This window comes from Pseudorca crassidens, chromosome 2 (assembly GCF_039906515.1).
Source record: "Pseudorca crassidens isolate mPseCra1 chromosome 2, mPseCra1.hap1, whole genome shotgun sequence".
Classification (NCBI taxonomy): Eukaryota; Metazoa; Chordata; class Mammalia; order Artiodactyla; family Delphinidae; genus Pseudorca; species Pseudorca crassidens.
This window is the reverse complement of record NC_090297.1, coordinates 119723-136383: the sequence shown is the minus strand read 5'-3', so window position 1 is coordinate 136383 and position 16661 is coordinate 119723. Positions and strand designations below refer to the sequence as shown.

At 64.7% G+C, this 16661-nt stretch overlaps 1 protein-coding gene across 5 annotated transcripts in view; it reads right to left on the bottom strand.

The window, feature by feature from the left end:
- The window catches only part of SAMD11 (sterile alpha motif domain containing 11), a 20183-nt gene extending 3522 nt beyond the window's left edge, over nt 1–16661 (bottom strand). The window contains exons 1-8 of one of the 5 annotated variants that reach the window (XM_067716197.1): nt 16008–16661; nt 14819–14910; nt 11116–11294; nt 9469–9519; nt 5324–5448; nt 2264–2353; nt 1951–2085; nt 66–228 (exon numbers count right to left, since the gene is read on the bottom strand). In XM_067716197.1, coding sequence (XP_067572298.1) covers nt 66–228; nt 1951–2085; nt 2264–2353; nt 5324–5448; nt 9469–9519; nt 11116–11294; nt 14819–14910; nt 16008–16524 — 1352 coding nt within the window. In that variant the 5' untranslated portion in view covers nt 16525–16661. Of the gene's footprint in view, nt 1–65; nt 229–1950; nt 2086–2263; nt 2354–5323; nt 5449–9468; nt 9520–11115; nt 11295–14818; nt 14911–15748; nt 15972–16007 lie in introns of those variants that run through there. The other 4 variants (XM_067716208.1, XM_067716218.1, XM_067716234.1 and 1 more) reach the window with 4 other exon arrangements.

Genomic DNA, 16661 nt, shown 5'->3' with positions numbered 1-16661 from the left:
CTCTGTAGCCCCGAAACAAGCACAGGGAATGTAGGGGTCTCTCTGAAATGCAGGCACCCCGATACCTCTCTGAGAAGGACGGGGCGCCAGCTGGGGCGGTGACGTCTCGGTGCTGAGCCAGGCCCTGCTTCCGACGCTGACCTGCTGTGGATGAGGGCAGGTGGACCTCCAGGCCGCTGGGGCTCCTCGCGGCTGCCGCTGCCACCTCCTGCCGGACCCTCAGGAGATCTGAGGAGGGGGCAGCAGCAGCAGTGACCCAGAGGCCAGCCCCCACCAGGCCCTCATGTCCCCCACACCCTGTAGTACACTGGCCAAGGACACGCAGACCCGGAGCACATTCTCCCACCGACCCTGCTGGTTCGTCACCGGGACAGAAGGACGAGCAGAAGGCCATGGGGCAGGGCCGACACCAGACATCCCAGCGCAAGGCCCGCTGGTGGCACCCACCGGTCTTGGGAGGGGGGCCAAGTGGGCATTTGTAAGGGATATGGGGATGTCAGGAACAAGAAAGTGGTTGGGATGGAGAGAGGGAAAGGTCTCACGCAGGGGAGTCTGGTGGTGCAGGAACCAGAGTTGAGACTGCCGAGAGCAAGGCTGCAGAGCCCGTGAGGGGAGGGGTCGTGCAAAGGCCCCAGAGTGAGGGCAGTGGGACCTGTCCAGGAGTTGGGGCGGGTCTCCAACCCCCTCCTAGGTAACACCCGGGCCCACTGTGCGGTCTACGCACTCTGCTCCCCACCCCTGGCCCTCTGTCCTGTTCAGGGCCGGACCTCACAGTCCCCCCCCGTAGCCCCCCCACTGTGCAGGCTCCGCCGCCACCGCCTGTTTATAAATTAATTACCCGAAAAGCGGAGGTGGGTCCTGCCCGGGGCCGGGTGCCAGGCCGCCGAGCCCAGCCGGCGCGGCCGCCCGCATCGATCCCGATCCCGGCAGGGCCCCGCGCCCCCGCCCGCCCGCGGCCTGGGTTATTTACTGTCGGCTCTGGGCGGGGGCGGCGGGCGGGGGCCTGATTGACAGCCCGACTCCGCGCCGCTCCCCGCGGCCATCGCCCCTCCCCGCGCAGGCCGGCGGAGCCGGCCCCAGGCAGGGCAGGGAAAGCAATTAAAAAGGAAGATTTTTAAATTATTAACATTTGGTGAATTATTCAGGCTCTCGGTGCCTGACTGCCCTGGGGGACAGTGCCTGTGTAAGGAGAGGAAATCCGGCCCCGTTTTCCCAGCACCCTCTCACCCAGTTCCAGCCAGAAAAGGCAAGCCCCCGGCCCCAGCCCCCGGACTGGGGTCTGCAAAGCCTGGGTGCAGCTGGACAGGGTGCTGGACTGTGCCCTCGCGGTGGCAGGGGGGCTTCCAAGCGTCCCATCTGGGAGCCGGGTGGGATGGGCATGGCGCCTGTGTCCGGAGCGCCTTCTGAGCACTGGTGAAGGCCGGGCGGCCAAACCTGAACCGTCGCCCATCCTGCTTCTGGACGGACGTCCACAGTGGACTTTCAGGGGCTGACTGCTGCCCCGCTCTTGGCCTCCCCGAGGAGGGGCCTGGCACTCGCCAGACGGAGCCGTCCAGACCAGGGGCCACGGGGCCCTGCGTGCGCTGGGCCTGGGGAAACCCCCACCTCCCACTCTCGCGTGGGCTCCCGAGACTTAGCTTCCTCATCTGTGAAGTGACAGTGGCCATTCGAGGCCCAGCTGGGAGAGTCTGTGGGAGACCTGTTGTGGGGGGACTCCCCCAGATCCACCCAAACAAGCGCTGCTTGGGCAGGGGGAGGAGGAGGTGGGCCTCATTGCCCACCTACAAGGGTTTTCGAGGTTTGAGGGGCCGAAAGACCTGCATGCAATCCCAGCCTTGGTGTCAGCAGCCAGAGACCCCAGGGCCTCTTTGCAGGGTGAGCAGAGACCTCTCGGGACAGGGAGAGTCCGGTGCACGTGGTGGGCTCTCATGCTGGGGAGGGGCTACATACCGTGGCCGGGGAGGCCCAGGTGGTAGAGACGCTGAGGGTCCTCAAAGGTGCCGGCCTCACTCAGGGCGGACACCAGCCGGCGGTAATGGTCCTCGGGGGCCATGCCGGGCCCTAGCTCCGGAAGCAATGGACCCTCTGTGTTGGGTAAGCACAGGAGAGGGGGTCTTCCCCTTCAGATACAGCCGAGGGGGAGAGGCAAGGGGCTCCCCTCTCAGAAACTGCTGCTGTGCTGACCCTGCCCTGCAGAGGGTCCGCGCTGTCCCCCTTCCTCCCCAGTGCCTGTGCCTCCAGCCCCCGGGGGTCGGGCTCACACCTTGAGGGGACTTGCTTCGGGCTTTCTTCTCCGAAGGGCAGTCACCGCTGATGTGGGGGGAGCGACCCAGCCTCTTGCCCAACAGGCCACCTGGGAGAGGGCAGAGTGAGCCCCGCCCTGCCTCTCAGGGCTCGTAGGGGCCAGGGCGGGAACAGCTCAGGCCCACCCCAATACCGGCCTCAGTCCCGGCCCAGCTCCAGCTCAGCCTGGAACCACACCCCTCATTCCTCAGGGGTGCCTGTGGGTCCTGGCCAGGTTAAAGCCGTGCCCAGCCTGGGGTCCCTCATGTGGGGCTGGGACAGGGCGAGGGCCTGGGACGGGCCAGACCCTGGGCTCTGGACTGTGTGTGCATAGATACGATGGGAGATCCACAGCTACGGCCTCAGGTAGCAACTCGGGACCCCACAGGTGCCATGCTGCCCGCACCAGCCAGACTAGTCTCCTCTGCAGGGTAAGGAGCCTTCCTCAGCACCCTGATTTGACTGGAAACCAACCTCTCCTCCTAGGGTACGGGTGAGGACCGGCAGTGCAGCGTCCCGTGCCAGGGTACCCAAAGCTCTTCCTAGAGGCCACAGACCCCGGCACACCTGCCACACCCATTCTTCCTGGGCCCCTGCCCCCAGGCCACATCCCTCACTGCCCCCAGAAAGCCCGAGCCACCACCCTGGCCTGGCCTGTCACACACATGCCCACCTGCCCGGCTGGGCTAAGCCCCCAAGGGCACCCCAAGCAGCCTCACCCACTGCGTACAGCCGCTCACGTGGCCCAAGCCCCGCCCCAGCCCCACCCCCATCCTGAAGTCCTCTCTCAGGTCCCACATCCAAGCCATACTCATCCATCCCAGCCCCTGCACCCAGACGCCAGGCTCCCTCCCGAGCCCAAGGCCTGGGAGGTTTCTGTGGAACAGCTCAGCAATTGGCTCGGTCTCCTGGACCCACCACAGTTACCTACCCTAACCCACCACAGTGCTGGCCTCCCGTCCAGACCCCGTGCTCCTGGCCCCCTCTCCATCCTCACGGGGCTCTGGGTGGGTGAGGGGCCCGCCTTCTCCTTATTCCTTTAATCTGTCATTTTTATCAGGTGGGGAAGTGCGTGCAGATCAATCTGCACTTTACAGCTGACAGAATGGTGCTAATAACTTATTGATCTCGGCTACCTCCTGCCACTGGCAGGGGCCCAGGGGCCTAGCCCCAGGCCTTGCACCGGGAGGGACGAGGGACCGCCCAGACGAAGGGTCCTACCTCAGTGACCTAGCAGGATGGGTGGGGGGGTGCTCAACCTGCACAAGGCCCCTCGGGAAGCCAAAGGGTCTCCGGCCAGCAGGGCTGCAGCGTCCAGCTGTGCCAGACGGGAAGGTGGGTCTGGGCTGGGTCCACACCTGCTGCCCGAACCCCACCCTGTACGCACGCCTCCTGGACCCAGAGAACGACCCAGGGCTCTCACCTCCCTGCGATCTGTTTCCCATTTTCCATGCTGGGGGTGGGGCTCCTCTCTGCCTGGGAGAGGTGCTGGGGAGCACCTGACTGTGGGGGGGACCCACAGTGAGAACCAGGCCCATGGCCGCAGGGGGCTCCTGCCGTGGGGGTCTGGGGCTCACCAGGCCCTCATGAGGCCACATCTACTCACAGGCACACCCGGGGCAGCCAGAAGCAGACACACACACGGTCGCCAGAGGTCTGCAGGGCCGCCCCAAGCCCTCTCCTCCCGACCCTTCCCGCCCGGGTAAGAACAGGACTGACACGTGCTGCTGGGGCTGAGAAGGTGAGGGCGGGCGAAGGCCTCCACCCAGGGGCCGGCCGCAGGACGTGGGAGCCGCTGAGAAGTGGAGTCCCGAGAGGAGGGCAGGGCTCGGGCGAAACCTGGACACACGTGGTGCCTCATGCAGACCACGTGGGACCCCCGAAGTGCTCATATGCGGGCCTTGCACCTGAGCACAAAGAGTGAGGGCACCCTGACACACGCGTGTCACACGGGCGTGAGTGGATACCCAGGCCTCTGGCCGGGTCCGGGGCGCACACGTGCACTCAGGCCATGCACCATGGGGAGGACTCCACGTGTGCAGGCAGCAGGGGGCCTGGCGGCTCAGAATATCTCAACCACTGTGGGGCTCCGGAGGCTCCCCCGATTGATGGGGCAATTCGATTTTATCAGCCGCCTGCTCCGCCCCCAACACGGCTCCAGAAGCAGCACTCCCCCAGAGGCCTACCTAGGCACAGGCACACCTGGAGGCCCTGATGGGGGTAATCAGGTGTCCCAGGACGGTGGACCATCCCCTGCCCAGCCTTCCTGAGAGCTGCAGCCACTGCTGGGAACTTCGCGGGTTTGCCCTGGTCCATAGGGCAGCAAGGGACCCCTGCCACCTCCTCTCAGCACCCCCCCACACCTTCAGCCACAGCTCAGCCATGCCGCACAGTCTCTGCAGTGGTGCCTCGTGGGTCCCCAAGTTGTCCCTCCCTCTGAGCTCCTGCTGTCACCAAGAGCCGCCCCTCCTCAGGGACAGAGCTCCTGGGCCAGCACACTCCTGCCCCACCCCTGCAGAGGTCCAGGCCCCAGTCCCCTTCTCTCAGGGCGTGGCCCCCTTCCCTCTCGGGGCCCCTCGCTCTGTGGGGTCGGTGGGTACTCCGCGCGTGCAGAGCGTGTCCCTGCCCATCCGGGAGCCACTCCCAGGTGTGCACCTCGGAGCCTCCGTGAGGCCTACACTCCCTGACTGTCCTGCCTTCCGCTGCCCCTGGGGCCTCCGCCGCTCCAAGCCCCCTGCAGCAGCAGCCACGGTGGAGCCACCGCCTCCGCCTTCTGTCTGCACGGCTGGCCGGGATTAACACAATTACCATCACACAGAGCCCCGGGGGACAGCCGGCCTCGCCCCCTCCCGCCGCCTCCGCTGGCCTCCCTGGCTGCCCGCCAAGGCTGCTGGGGGCGGTGGCGGCACCCAGAGCCGACGGGCAGAGACGCAGGGAGGGCCGTGGGGCGGCCATGCTCTCGCTGAGCTGCCCTGGCTCCGGCAGCCCCGTCCTCATCCCCCGCCACCCCCCCACCCCCGGCACTGCCCTGGCCCCTCACCTGCGGCTCCCAGGCCGACCTCCACGCTGCCTCTCTGGAATTCACAGCGGCTCTGATGCTCGGGCATAACGAGGTGGCGGCTGCGACGCAGGCTGGATATGAGGGTGGGGAGGTCGCTGTCCTGGCTGCAGCGAAGCAGATGGGGAAGGTGAGACCCGGTGGGGCTCCTGACTGAGCTCGCGTGTGAGCGCTGTGAGCATCTCCATTCCCTGGTGGGTGTGGGCTCTCACCCTGACCCACGCAGGCGCCACCTGGGCCCACCAGCTCCTGCCGAGTGTCGGCTGGACGTGGAGGCCTTGCCCTCAGACCCCACTGCTGCTCCCAGGGAGGGTCTGTCTGGAGTGCAGGGCTGGCCCTGTCCCGCAGTGCTCTCTCCAGAGAGACCGGCCACGGTGTCCCTGCCTCCTGCCTCGGGGGGCCTGCTCCTGGGGTGTAGGCTGCCAGAGGGGCCCAGCACTCATTCCTGTGCACGTGCTAAACTTGCAGTCACCCATGGACTCTCGATTTCTTCAAATAAGGAAACCGAGGTTGAGAGCAAAGTCTGCAGCCAATGAGGTGTGCGCGTGTCCAGGGACACACAGGGGCGCACGCACACTCACCAAGGCCTGCAGACACACACAGACAGACGCGCACCGCGGTCCCCGGTGTGCCCGTGCTCAGGACACTCTGTTCTCTCCAGGGTTCCCCGCCAAGAACCCTGGGATGAACACAAATTTAACTTTGTTCCCTCATTTCTCTTACTGTCAAATCAGCTCAATGCCTGTATCACAGAACCCCAGAGAAAAGAGGGAGGGAATGGTCCCCCAACCCGTTCGCTCTTGGGGCTCTGAGAGCATCTCCTTTAGCACAGGGAAGGGCCACTCGCCACCTTGCAGATGCAGCCAGGAGTGGCAGGAAGTTGGGATACGACAGAAGAGGAGCAGGGACGGACCCCAGCCCGCCCTGTGACACCCCAGCGCTCCCTCCCCAGCACCCTCGCTCCCCAGCCCACCCTGTGACTCGCCAGCGCTCCCTCCCCAGCACCCTCGCTCCCCAGCCCACCTGTAACGGAGCAGCCTCCTGTCTGGGCCACTGCAAGGGGGGCCTCCACTGAGTGACCTGGGAACCAACCCTAAACCTCATTAAATAGCCCCCAGCACCCCTCCCCCCAGCCTGGGTGGCTGGAGCGCGCTAATCCAGAGCTGGCCCCTAAGCAGATCAGTTTCAGCTCGGAAGCCTCCAGGGCTGGGCTCTAGAGCCTCTGGGAGACCCTGATGCAGGCTCTCTCCCACCCCCAACCCCCTTTCCCTGGAGGCGAGAAGGCCCCCGCCGCTGCGCAAACAAGAGGGCAGGTGGGGTGGGAATAAGTACTTTATGGGATTAATTGGCAGCAATCCTCACCCCCTCTATCATCCTCATCAATGCGGGGGCGGGGCGGGGTGGGGGGGGGTGGAAGAGAGAAGTGCTGTCCTCAGCACCAGGGAGGGGCGGCGGGTGCCTAGTGGCGAGGCTGCTGCTGCCACGGAGCTCTCCCTTGAGGGGACCCCCTTCTGGTGTCCCTAGGACTCCTGCAGGAGGGGGACCAACTCCCCAGAGACTGAGGAGTAGGGTCAGGCCCCATCAGTTTGCTCCCCATGAATCCTCAGTCGAGAGCCCCACGCAGGGACTGGGTCTGCCCCCCTCACCACCACCGTGGCCAACAGTGCTTTCACTCGTTGGTCATTCAGGCACGGGAGGTGCTGCAGCCCCAGGGAGGTGAAGCCTAGTGGGAAACAGGCCACAGTCCACCCACCAAACCCCTGCTCCCTGCCTTGGGGGTCTGCCCCATGGGCCCCAGGAAACCTGTGTGGTCACTCCGTCGTTCACTTTACATAAAGCCTGGTGTCATTCACGCCAGGCTTTATATAAAGAACCGTGAACAAATTTTGTACACGCCAGCCTGAACACGTGTGAACCCTCAGATCCCGTCTCCCCGTGAGGGGCCCTCGGGTTCCTCCAGTGCCTGCTGTGCTGTCCAGCGCTTGTCCACCTCCGGGCCAGCTCAGGGGCCTCGGGAGGGCAGGGGCCACATCTCCTGCCTGCTGCCCAGGATGCAGGGGGCCTAATGGGGAGCTCCAACCAGGCAGGTGGTTCACTGCAGTCACGCAGACAGAGGGACGGGGACGAATGGACCGACGGATGGAACCGATGGACAGACAGACAGATGAAGATCGATGGATGAAGTCAGATGACCAGACAGACGGAGGTGGACAGACAGACATGGACAGGCGCTACTGGACCGACAGAAAGGATGGCAACAGCAGACAAACAGATGGACAGGGCCTGAAGTACAGACAGCAGACTAGAGACAGAAAGACACATGGACAGGGCCAAAAGGAGCCAGGAGGAGACAAAGACAGAGCCAGGGTGGGGGCAGTGTGAGGCTGCTGGGCCGTGTGCTTGCCAGCCCTCCCTGGCCAGACGCCGGGGTGTGCAGTGGGGGACTGGCGGGGGGGCCGATGGGCTGTAAGTCCTCTTAGCTGAGCCCCTCAGTCTCCCCTCTGGCAAAGTCCAGAAAATCAGCCCTGCTGCTCTGAGCGCCTGTGCCAGGCCGAAGGAGCACCCTCACACTGGGGCCTGGCCTCTTGCTAGGGGCTCCCTGCGTCTGGACACCTGGGCCCTCTCCCGCATCCCATGGCCAGGTGGGGTGAGCAGGGGGCTACAGGCAGCGGAGGAGCAGCCTGGGATTTCCCTACAGGCTTCGCTGACAAACTTATCATGTAGCTTCCCAAGTAAAAGGCTCATAAAACGTCGTCAATGTTCATGACGGTTCATAAAAATGATCAGTTGAGTGGGCAACTTCAAAATGAGGTGGAGATAAGTTTAAAGATGTTTTCATTGTAATTTGGCTCCAGGACCCAGACATTCTCAGAAATGTAAATAATAACACATCCGGGACTTCCCTGGTGGCACAGTGGTTAAGAATCCGCCTGCCAACGCAGGAGACACGGGTTCGAGCCCTGGTCCGGGAAGACTCCACATGCCGCGGAGCAACTGAGCCCGTGCACCACAACTACTGAGCCTGCGCTCTAGAGCCCGCGAGCCACAACTACTGAAGCCCGCGTGCCTAGAGCCCGTGCTCTGCAACAAGAAGCCACCGCAATGAGAAACCCATGCACCGCAACAAAGAGTAGTCCCCGCTCGCCACAACTAGAGAAAGCCTGCGCGCAGCAACGAAGACCCAACGCAAAAATAAATAAATAAATAAATAAATAATAACACATCTGGCACAAAGCCAGGCAGCAAGTGGGGCCACTCAGTGCTGGACGCCCACTGCCTGCTCGGTTGGGCCCTTCCTGGGCCTTCCCTGGAAGCGCTGGGCCAAGACTTGACCCCACTGAGCAGACATCACAGGCACCACAGCCTGGGCTCTGCCCACAGACTATCCACCCCTGCCCTTCTGAAACGGGGGACTTGGGTCTCCCCAACACGCCCCAGCCTCCTCATCAGGTTCCCTCATTTTTATCTCCTTACTACATCTTGGATTGGCAGCCCCCTCAGCCTCTCTGCTTCCACCATGCCTGGATCACCATGGACTGGAGCAAACCCCCAACCTGCTGGGCGGGGCCTCCAGCAGGACCTTGTCAAAACATACACTGGTTACTCCCCTGCTCAAGAACTTTCAGTGGCTCCCCACTGCCTGAAGGACAATGCCAACAGTCCCAGCATCTAAGGCCCTTTAGCATCCAGTTGAGCCAGGCCTACCAGCTTCCCCTCCTCCCTTCTCACATCCCCTTCCCTCCCTCCTCCATGTCTTTGCAGACATCCCCTTTCCCTAGTGAACTCCTATGCATCCTTCAAGACCCCACTCACACATCACCATTCTCACATCCCAGTGGTTCTCTGGGAGGGTGGGAGGGGCTGGTCATGGCCTTAGCTCTGGGCAGATGGGTTTCAATGTGCGAGGGGGAGCGCACTTTGGCTTCAGGGTTGGGCAGTCCAGCACCCACGGCCGTGCTGCTGTCACAGCCTAGGCACAAGTCAACGGACAGACGACGGACTAAGGAGAGGAGGAGGGGAGGGAAGCTGGAGAGACTTAGAAGCAGACCCAGGGGACGTGGAGCAAGAAGGCTCTGTCCTGCGCATGCACAGCATGTGGGGGCAGCCTGGCCCCAGCCTGGCCCTACCTGCAGGACGTCTCTCGGAAGGAGATGTTCACATCCCAGTGGGTGTGGACTCTGCAAAGAGAGAAGCAGAGGGTCAGTGTGGCCTCCAGGACTCGGCACGGGGACAGCAGGACGTGTGTGTGTGTGTGTGTGTGTGTGTGTGTGTGTGTGTGTGTGTGTGTGTGGCACACCCTGTGTCTGCCCTGGAGCGCCAGCCTCAAGGGAACTGGGCTGGCTCAGAGCACCCTCAACAGGCCGGCGGCTGCCGCCAGGACAGGCTCACGGGGCAGAAGCCAGCTCCTGGCCTCACCAGACAGAGGAATCGGGAAGGGCAGAATTGAGAGCCCGAGTCTCTGCTTCTTGTTGCAGTGGAACCAGAGCAGCCCCCACGCTGTGCTGGGGGTGGGGCTGTGGCTTCCTCTGCACGTGTCACTTGTGTGACTGAACCCAACTTCCTAGTTGCTAGAGCTGCTCCGGGCAGGGAATGAGCCCCATGGCCACTGTCGGCTCCAGTGGTGGCCCCTGGGTCCCGGCTGCTGCCAACCTGCCTCCTGAAAGCGACCATCACACAGCGGAGGCAGGCGAGGGCAAGAAAGGAAGCAGCTCTGCCCTGTGCCCACGCTCTCATCCCAGCAGCACCCCTGAAAAGGCCCTCGGGCTGATGGAGGGCAGTGGGAGGCCCACGTGGTGCTTCACCTTAGCACGGGTAGGAGTGGGGGCGGCAGGGGGTGTGTGTCTCGGGTGGCCCGGACGGTTAGGGTTAGGGTAGGAGAAACTGGAACATGTTAAAAGACCAAGCAAGGGGCTTCCCTGGTGGCGCGGTGGTTGAGAGTCCGCCTGCCGATGCAGGGAACACGGGTTCGTGCCCCCGTCTGGGAGGATCCCACATGCCGCGGAGCGGCTGGGCCCATGAGCCATGGCCGTTGAGCCTGCGCATCCGGAGCCTGTGCTCCGCAGCGGGAGAGGCCACAACAGTGAGAGGCCCGTGTACCTCAAAAAAAAAAAAAACAGACCAAGCAGGAAGAGAAAGGGCCTAAAATTCTGGGGATGCACAAGACACGCCGGACAGACAGATGATGGACCTACAGATGGATGGAAGGATGGAAAAAGGGGTGAGTGGACAGAGGGAGGGGCCTCTGTCAGGAGGGGAGAAGGTGGGAGGTCAGGAAGGGTAGCCTCAAGCCTGGGAGGGACAGTAGGAGCCGGGGGGAGTGGCACCTCTGGTGAGAGCGAGCGTGGGGCCCGCCCAGCTCCCCTTTCCCCGCCTGGCTGCGGTGCCGCCAGACCCTCCTCCTAGAGACGCCTTCCTTCCTCACACCCAGTGGCTCCGGGCCTCCCGGCCAACTACCCTCCGTGGCCTGCTCTGGCCGTGACCGCTGGTGATGCCCGCTCCCCGGCGATGCCACCGAGTCCTGGCCCGACACTCGGCCCCCAGGCGGGGGCAAGGTGGGCTCGCAGCCATCCTGTGGCATGTCCCCGGGGGTCCAGGTTCTGTTTCAGCCGTGGCAGCTATCAGCGTCCACGGAGACACAGCAAGCTAAACTGGGGCCCTATCCCCAGGGCAAAGGCCCCCCACCCGAAGCCTGATGTGGCCTTCCGCTGCCTGGAGACCCCAGTTCTGCCACCTGCCAGAGCCCGCGTGCCCTCCCACCCTGGCCCTTGAAGCACCTTCTTTTCATGATACGGACATGCGGGTCGTCCTCCTGCTTCAAGCCCAGCCGCTGCCCACAGGCCGGGCCACTCCTGTCACTGTCACTACTGGCTGAGAAGCTGGGGGTCAGCTCCTTCTTCAGGACACGGGCAGGGGGCAAGGCAACTGTCCTCTTGTCTGCCAGCCGCCCCCGGTTCTGGACAGGGAGTGGGGAGAGGAAGGTTAGGACAAACCGGGTCGCTCAGCTTCCTGGGTGCCTACAGCAGAGGGGCCTCCAGCCTCCAGGACCGTCACAACCGGCCAGAGGCCAAGACAAGAGCAGGGGGGCAAGGCCTCCACCAGGAACCCCTGAAGAGACTGCCTTCCACTCCACCCTGGGGGGCTGGGGTGTGGCAGTGCCTTGTCGGTGCTCCACACTCGGCCCAGGCCCCTCCACAGGCACTCGCCTGCTGGAGACCAGCGCGGCTTTCCCAGCTCCAGGGAGCGCAGAGGGGCCGCGAGTACCCGCGGGACGCTGTGGGTCCTGTCACCGTTCAACGTGCAGTTACCTCTGCCTGCATGTCTGCCTGGCAACCCCCCTCACACTCTGCGTGAACCCCCCACCCATGCCAAGCCCACCTTCTGATTAGTGCCAAATGGAGCCCAGCTCAGGGGGAGCTGAAGCTGACCCCTGGCAAACTGCAGGTCTTTGGTTCACAGGTCACCTGGCAGCTGAGACCCTTTGTCCCACGGGCCCTGGGGGGGGCTCTGCCCCCTGGGTTAGGAACTAAAAGATTCGGAGTTTTTCAACGAGGCGCACCTGTCCCGGCCCTGCGACCGCCACGTGAGTGGGGAGCAGGGGCACACGCGCAGGGCCCCCACAGAGGCGCTCAGAGCCCACGCACAGCCGGTGGCTCGTGCTCGGGCCCGCACGGTATGGTACCTGCCAGTGCCTGCAGGCGCTGCCACCCTAGGGAAAAAAAGTTCCTATTGTCTGGTGGGCAGGGGGCTCTTTCTTATTTAATAACAGGTGACTGGTTCAGGGAGGTGGCAGGGGCCTGGGGCTTACCTAATTCTCTTTCATCTTTTCAGTGACCGAGGCCTCCTAGGACCCCACCCTCCTGTTGCTAGGACAACGTGTCCCCACCACACGCAGGACACACGCAGGAGCTTGGGGAAGAAGGTGTCCAGGGGGCTCTCGCCCCTCCCCGCACAGCGTCGCCCTGGATCTGAAGGGCCGCGGTGTGCAGCCACCACAGTGCTACCCTCCAGAGGAAAGGTTCTCTTCAGACCCAGACCACCCTCACCTCCACACGACCCGTCCCAGCCCCAGATTTGGGCAGTGCCCCTGACAGGCTCTGGGAGCCAGTCTCTGCCACACCTGCCCTCACACATCCACCCAGGAGGCCCCCCCATGGTCGGCTCTGCAGCACACACTCAGCAAGATGGACTGGGCAGTGCTGGAGACGGGTGGCGTGGCGGGGAAGGAGCCGGGGTAGGCCTGCAAGACGAGGGGGCCTGGCCTTGGCTCGGTGCTACACCAGCGACAGCAGAGCTCGGGCGAGGCGGGGTGGCGGGGGGGGAGGGGGTGACTGCCCATCTGGGCCCCGAGCCTCTTCAGGCCAGGCTCTGGGGGGAGGGTTCCCAACAGCCCTGACCTGTCAGGAGTGTGCTCAGCTGCAAAGGCCCCTCGGCTCTGCCCTTCTCTAGCCTGCTGTAGCCCAAGCAAAAGGACCTCCTCTCCTGCCTTTCCGCTTTAATTAAGCTGTTCTCTTAAGAAAAAAGTAAATGCATTTCTCTCTGCTTCTCATCTGTGGGACAAGGAAGAGGAGAGGGAAACAGAGCAGTAAGGTTGCCACGTGGGGTGCGGCCAGACCAGCTAGGGTGGCCTGGGATGGCCCCAGGGTGGGGGGCCAGGATGGGCAGCCCTGCTGACCCTGGCCAAGGACAGGGAACTCACATGCCTCCCCCACACACACCAGAGACCTCAGCTGCTCACCCCTGCTCAGCACAGAGATTTAAGAACTGGGTGCTAAGCCCCTGCCCCAGCCACGCACTGGCTCCTCAGACAGCGAGGGTGGGTGTGTGGAGGCCGGCTGCGTGAGCCCTGCGCCGTGTGCACACCCATATTCTGTGACCGTGCAGTGTGCACATACCTGTGGACCTGGCCACGGGGAGTAGGGGAAAACAGTCTCTCTGTGGAAAAGGTGGGGCCTGGAAAGACAAGGGGGTCCATGAGACTCCTTCCTTCCTAAGGGAGGGGTGCAGGGATGGGCCTGGGAGGGACCGGGCTCAGAAGAGGCAGGCCCAGGTCTGAGCCATCCCTCATGCAGGGCAGGGACCTGGGAGCCCCTGACAGGCAGGCAGCCCTGCAAGCAATGTCCTAGAGGGGGCTGATACTGTGCTCAGGCCACCTGCCCACCCCCCTCCTACGGGAGACCTTCAAAAGGGGATGATGGGAGAGGCAGGGCTCCTCTCACCCGGGCAGAAAACCCAGACCAGCCTGGAGGGTGTCCTCTTGGGCACCAGCTGCTTGAGAAGGGGAGCGAGAGCTCAGCCTCCTGCCCCAGGCAGGTATGGTGGCAGCGGGCAAAGGTGGGCTGCCTGTGTACATGCTCTGTCTGGGGGGCTCTGTGGGCGGGCATGCCTGTGAGTATGGCGAGCTCATGCCAGACAGTGTGTGGGGTGGGCACGTGGGGAGGTTCAGCTGCGTCCTCTTCCCCTGCCCAACTTGTGTGTCTTTACAGGACTGCGTGTGGCTTCCTAGCTTGCCCACCCCCAGGGCCCACGAGGAATCCAGGACATCCCCTCCCCCACCCTACCGCCAGTCCAAAGTAAACAAGCTGAGGGCGGCCTGCAGGGTCCTCTCAGGCCTTCCTGGCAGCGGGGCTACCGAGTGGTGCCAGGAGCCATGGCCCTAATGGGCTCTCCCCCAGGGGCTCGAACTGTCCCCCTCAAGGAGAAATTTCCTTTTCAGGTTCGCCCTCCAACCACTGCTGCCTGGAGGGCATGCGATGGGGAAGGCAGTGCTTCAGGGGCAGGCACAGGCCCCGTCTCTCTTGCTCCCCTAGGCTAATGAGGGGTCAAGAGACGTCTACACTGGGTTGGAGGCCCCACACCAGCTCCCAGCTGCAGTTCTCTTGACACCCAAGGCCCACACTGCACCTCCTGTGCCCCAAGCTGGGTTGTATCCCCGGACACTCCTGGACATCTAGGACCTTGCCCTGTAGGGCTCCAGCCCTGGGCACCCAGAGATGCACGTCACTCACATCCAAGCCTGTGGCCACCCCAGAATGTACATCCAGGCCAGCCGACACTGTCACACTGTCACATCCCAGAACAAGCATTCCCTTAGGACTGGCCCCTCTCCCAGGCTGGGCCAGCTGACATGGTGACCCCCTCCCAACCTGTGACAAGGCAAAGTCCCCAAGCCCCAGTCAGGTGACACTGTCCAGGGAGGAATCCTTCACACCGTGGGCTGTCCCCAGGACCTCAGGAGAAGCAGCTCCCAGACTCCCAAGGAGAGGTTCCAGGATAGGCAGGACCCTGCCCTGCATCAAGGGGGTGAGGGCTCTGGTGCCCCGGGATTCCCACCCAAAGTCATCTCCTCTCTTAGTCCCTGGGGGCTCCCTCCTGCCAATCGGCAGGGTTGAAGTTAGGACTGATCCTAGAAAATACAGGCACAAGCTCCGCGGCGGAGAAACAAGACCCCGAAGCCCCAACTTTTCTCCCGCATCTCACCACCGGGGAGGATATTCGACAGCCTGGACAGTCGCAGATCGGAGGATGCACCTGCAGGATCCCCTTGGACATAAGCGTCTTCAGACTTTTCCCTGCGAGGAGAGCCGAGGCAGGACCAGTGAGGCAGCGGGGCGGGCACAGGTGGGGCCGGGCACGCGGGCACGCTTCCGGGGCGCTGTCAGGGTCAAGGCCAGGTTCCCTCCTACCACGACTATGAACACCCGCCTCCGTCCAACTTCCGAACCCTCCGCCAGGCCTCGCGGCTCACCCTACCCTCGCGGACGCCGCGGGGATCTGCAGAGCTCAGAAACTCAAGATCCGGTGAGCGCCCCCCCTTGACGGAGGGCGGCCTTCTCCCCTCCCCCTGCGCCACTCCTCCCGCGCTCCACGCTCTCCAAGCCGGTCCTCCGGAACCCGGAGCCGGGCGGAGGAGGGTCGGGCCCGGCGCAGGTGAGCGGCGCGGTCGGGACCCGGGACTGCGCTTGACCTGGTGGAGCCGTGAGCCCCAAAGTCGACGAGCGTGACCGGGCCCCTAACTTTCTAACCACCCCCTACCCCCGGCCTGGCGCTCACCCCGCCTCCCCCACCGCATGCCCGCTCTGGCGCCCGCACGTCGCGCCCTCGGAGCCAGACTCCTGCGGGAGCCCAAGCGGCTGCTCCCAGCCCCGCCGCCGCTCGGCTCCGCGCGCGCTCCCGCCCCGACGCGCGCCCCCGCGCCCCCCACCTGCCTGCGCCACCCCTGCACCTTGCCTTTCGCTTTACCAGCGCGCGTCCGCACCCGGCCGCCTCACGTGTGCCCCTCCACTCCCGCCAGAACCGGTGGCTCCTCGACCCCGCAGGGGAGTACCCCGCCCAGTCGGCCTCCCGCCCGCTCTCCCGAGTTCCCGTAAACTTCCCCGTGAGCCTCAGGCCCAGGAATCCCGCAAAGACCTTCCGGACGGAAGGAGCCGCCGGCTCGTGCGGCCAGCGCTGCGGGGACCGCGGAGGCCGAGGGCGCTCTGCCTGGGTCCACCAAGGCGACCGTGCTTGGGGGAAGGGGGCGTCTCTGCGGTGGCCCCGGAGTCGCAGCGCCCTCTCTAGGCAGAGATGGAGTCTCCCAGGTGTCAGGACGAGGGGGGTCCGGACCCACGGGTCCTCGGGGAGCAGAGGGGAGGGACCGGAGAGGCCCGCGCCCCCACGGCGGCCGCACCTTTGTGGCGGATGCTGCGCTTCCAGTCCTTGGCCGTCTCGCGGCCGCTGACGAACTGGAACTCGTTGGGTGTGAGCCACTCGCCGCGGTGGCGGATGGACGGACCCTTGCTGCCCTGGCAGAGTTTGCGCACGTAGAGCAGCGCGCGGTTGGCGCCGCACTCCACCTCGATGCACGGCTCGCCGTTGTCCAGCAGCGGCTGGAAATCCGGTGCCGCGGCCGCAGTGGCCGAGAAGCGCTCGAGGGCCAGAGGGTCTCTGGGCAGGTGAAGGTGCGGGGCGGCCTCGTGCAGGCTCAGGTAGGCGCGCGGGGCGCGGAGAGGCGGGGGCAAGAGCGCCTCGTAGCCCGCGGTCGCGGCTGGTAGCGAGGCAGCCGGGGGCAGGGCGGCCGCGGCGGGCAGTGGCGCCAGGTAGCCGGGCAGCGGCGGCAGTGGCAGCGCGGCCAGGGTCGGGTGGAAGGTGGCCAGAGCCAGGGCGAGGTCTTCGCGGCCGGGTAGCTCCTTCTTGACCGCCGGCATGGTGGGCGGGTGGTCCTGCAGCCTGGCTCTCCGCAGCCGGCCCAACTAGTTCCGGCCCGGGCTGGAGTTGGGTCTCGAGGGCGGGGGCCTGGGGGGCTCCTGGCCGCGCACCCGTCCTCGCCGCTACTGCGCCCCAG